Genomic DNA, 2,649 nt, shown 5'->3' on the forward strand with positions numbered 1-2,649 from the left:
TGATATATTGGAAGAAATGGCAGGCAAACGGTCAGACCATCCCTGGGTTTCTGAGAATATTCACCACGATACTATCCACTCTGTACTCAGAACAATTTTATGGATGCATGCGGAAGGGATTTTTTTTCTTCCTTTTACGTACTGAACATAGAGTGGCTACAGGATTGTTTGGGGACCATTTGGTTGTCGTCTTATTGGTCCTTTGTTGTCCTTAATGACCTTACTGTTTTTAGCTGTGATGCAGAGTGCCGGACATTTGAGGGTCAACGTTAGTGGTGGCGTGGAGTATCAATCTACACAACAGATGATTGTGTTTTGCACTTTATCTGTGGGGATATGCTGTACTTTTCTCTACATAAACTGTGTTCTGTTGTACATCTTGAGGAGCAAGCCAGTTTTTTGTGAGACGTCCCGTCACATTCTGTTGTTTAACCTTATCTTCGCAGATACTGCCTATCTTGTGAATAGTTTGTTGCTCTACTTACTTGCTGCTTTCAGGTTGAGGTTGAGAATGTATGTTTGTGGTTTGCTTACAAGCATCAGTGTTTTAGAAGACATCATCTCTCCACTTACTCTGATAGTGATGTCCATTGAGAGATATGTGGCTGTGTGCTTTCCTATGAGACATACAGACCTTGCCACCGTCAGAAACACAGGAGCAGCCATCGCTGTTGTGTGGACCATCTCTGGTGGCAATGTTCTAATGCGAGGGTTAATTCTTGTTGGTTGGAAAAGTAATTTTGATCCAAAAGCGGAAATGACAGACTTCTGCTCGAAAGAGGCAATGTTCCTGGCACCGATGTCCAGTGTAGTTGATAAAGCATTTTGCGCTTTTGTGTTTGCATTTGGGGGAGTTTTAACAATTCTTTCCTATGTTGGTGTGACGTTGGTAGCCAGGTCATCTTCGACCGACAAAGCATCTGCCAGCAAGGCTGGAAAAACAGTTGTACTTCATATGATTCAGTTGGTTGTGATTCTAATCGCTACCATCTACTCTAGCATTCTCGTGAGCTTTGCAAGAATAGTGGACAGAACCACTTTGATTCGTCTCTACAACAGTTTTTTTGTGTGTTTGAATCTATTTCCAAGGTGTCTCAGTGCTCTCATCTATGGGTTCAGAGACAAATCCATCAGACCTCTCCTCTTGAAAGGGCTTTGTGGTCATTTTCAATGCTTGGCCCCCACATAACTGTTGATGTCAAAACAACCATGTAATCAAATCACTTTGTCTTTTTTTCTGAACCCGTTTTCTTATGTTACCACATTGTTAGATGTAGTCAGGTTCATTCTCATTTTACTAGGTCAGCCAATGATGACCAGATCATGTTACCAAATCCAAAATCAAATGCTTTAAAGAGAACTGTTATTTATAATGCCATTAATCATTGGAATAATTGCCCACTGAATATACCTAAATTGAGTAGCAAAGTATCTTTCAAGCACCATTTGAGATTGCACTCTTCAAATGTGTGAGTAGGGATCAATGGACATACACTGAATGAATTCAATAATGATTATAGTTCCCATGAATGTAATAACTTTTTCTGAATAATTTCTGATGATGTCTATAATGATTTACTGCTTTTAGATTATCATTGTTAACTGAATTACGGTTTGTGTCTTGTGTATTGTTATGTTTTGTGTCTTTCTGCGTGGAACCCAGGAAGACTAGCTTGTCCCGCTTGGGTGACAGCTAATGGGGATCCTTTTAAACAATAAACATTAAACAATAAACCATGAAATCTACAAAAATAAATAAAAATCTTGTCTAGATACATGAAAAGATTAATCTTTATTTGAAAAAGGTCTATTTGGCTCTAGAGATGACAGATTATTAACTAGCGGCACTAGTTTTGGTTTCAGGTCAGATCACAGGTGACCCCTTTGCCCTCACCAGCTAAAGTGCCCCTCTGACTCTTGGTAAACATCAATTGAGAAAATAACTAATGACATTCGCTAAAGTTATGTATGGTAAAAAGTGATTAGTTATGCAAATACCTAGTGACATCCCAAAGCATTGCAGAATGTCAATGGTTTAAAAGTTATTTTGTGAGAGAAAAAGATTGATTGGAAATGAAAATGTGATTACAAAGTGCTAAATGTTTTAACTGGAATATAAATGATTTATGCTTGTTAAAATGGAAGGAATGAGAGGAAACTACTAAAATACACTTTGACGTCAAGATAGAAAGCCACCTGCATTCTACATTTCTGACACAATCATTGCCAAAAGCCTTCAATAATGCTGGCTTAATGTTCATTTTTAACTTTCCTAGTGCAAGTGCAAAACAAACAGTTGACCTGCACAACAAAATACTTTTTAATGTTTCATTTTAAGGGTGACGGGGAAATGACTCAGAAAACTGTGGAATCATCCAACTCTAGTTTCCTTGTCCTTACTTCAATGCAGGAATTTTACAAGGTTATTATCTCCTTTCAATATGTCAAATAATGCGATATTCGCAAACAATAATATTGTGTCATATCTGCGATGTATTTAAAAAACATTATTTTAAAAACATAGCCCTAGTATAATTATATTAGACTAAAAAATAAATAACTACCACTCTCCATTTATTCCAACCAGAAATCCCATCTGTTTATACTGAGATCCCTCACATCAACACATTTGACAAGGGCTTGTGACAG

At 37.5% G+C, this 2,649-nt stretch overlaps 1 protein-coding gene across 1 annotated transcript; it reads left to right on the top strand.

Moving 5' to 3' along the window:
• The first annotated feature begins 238 nt into the window (after positions 1-238).
• Positions 239-1,189, top strand: LOC130386101 (odorant receptor 131-2-like). The gene has a single exon (XM_056594880.1). It carries the CDS (start codon positions 239-241, stop codon positions 1,187-1,189), a length of 951 nt encoding a protein of 316 aa, XP_056450855.1.
• Positions 1,190-2,649: the final 1,460 nt, after the last annotated feature.

This window comes from Gadus chalcogrammus, chromosome 7 (assembly GCF_026213295.1).
Source record: "Gadus chalcogrammus isolate NIFS_2021 chromosome 7, NIFS_Gcha_1.0, whole genome shotgun sequence".
NCBI lineage: Eukaryota > Metazoa > Chordata > Actinopteri > Gadiformes > Gadidae > Gadus > Gadus chalcogrammus.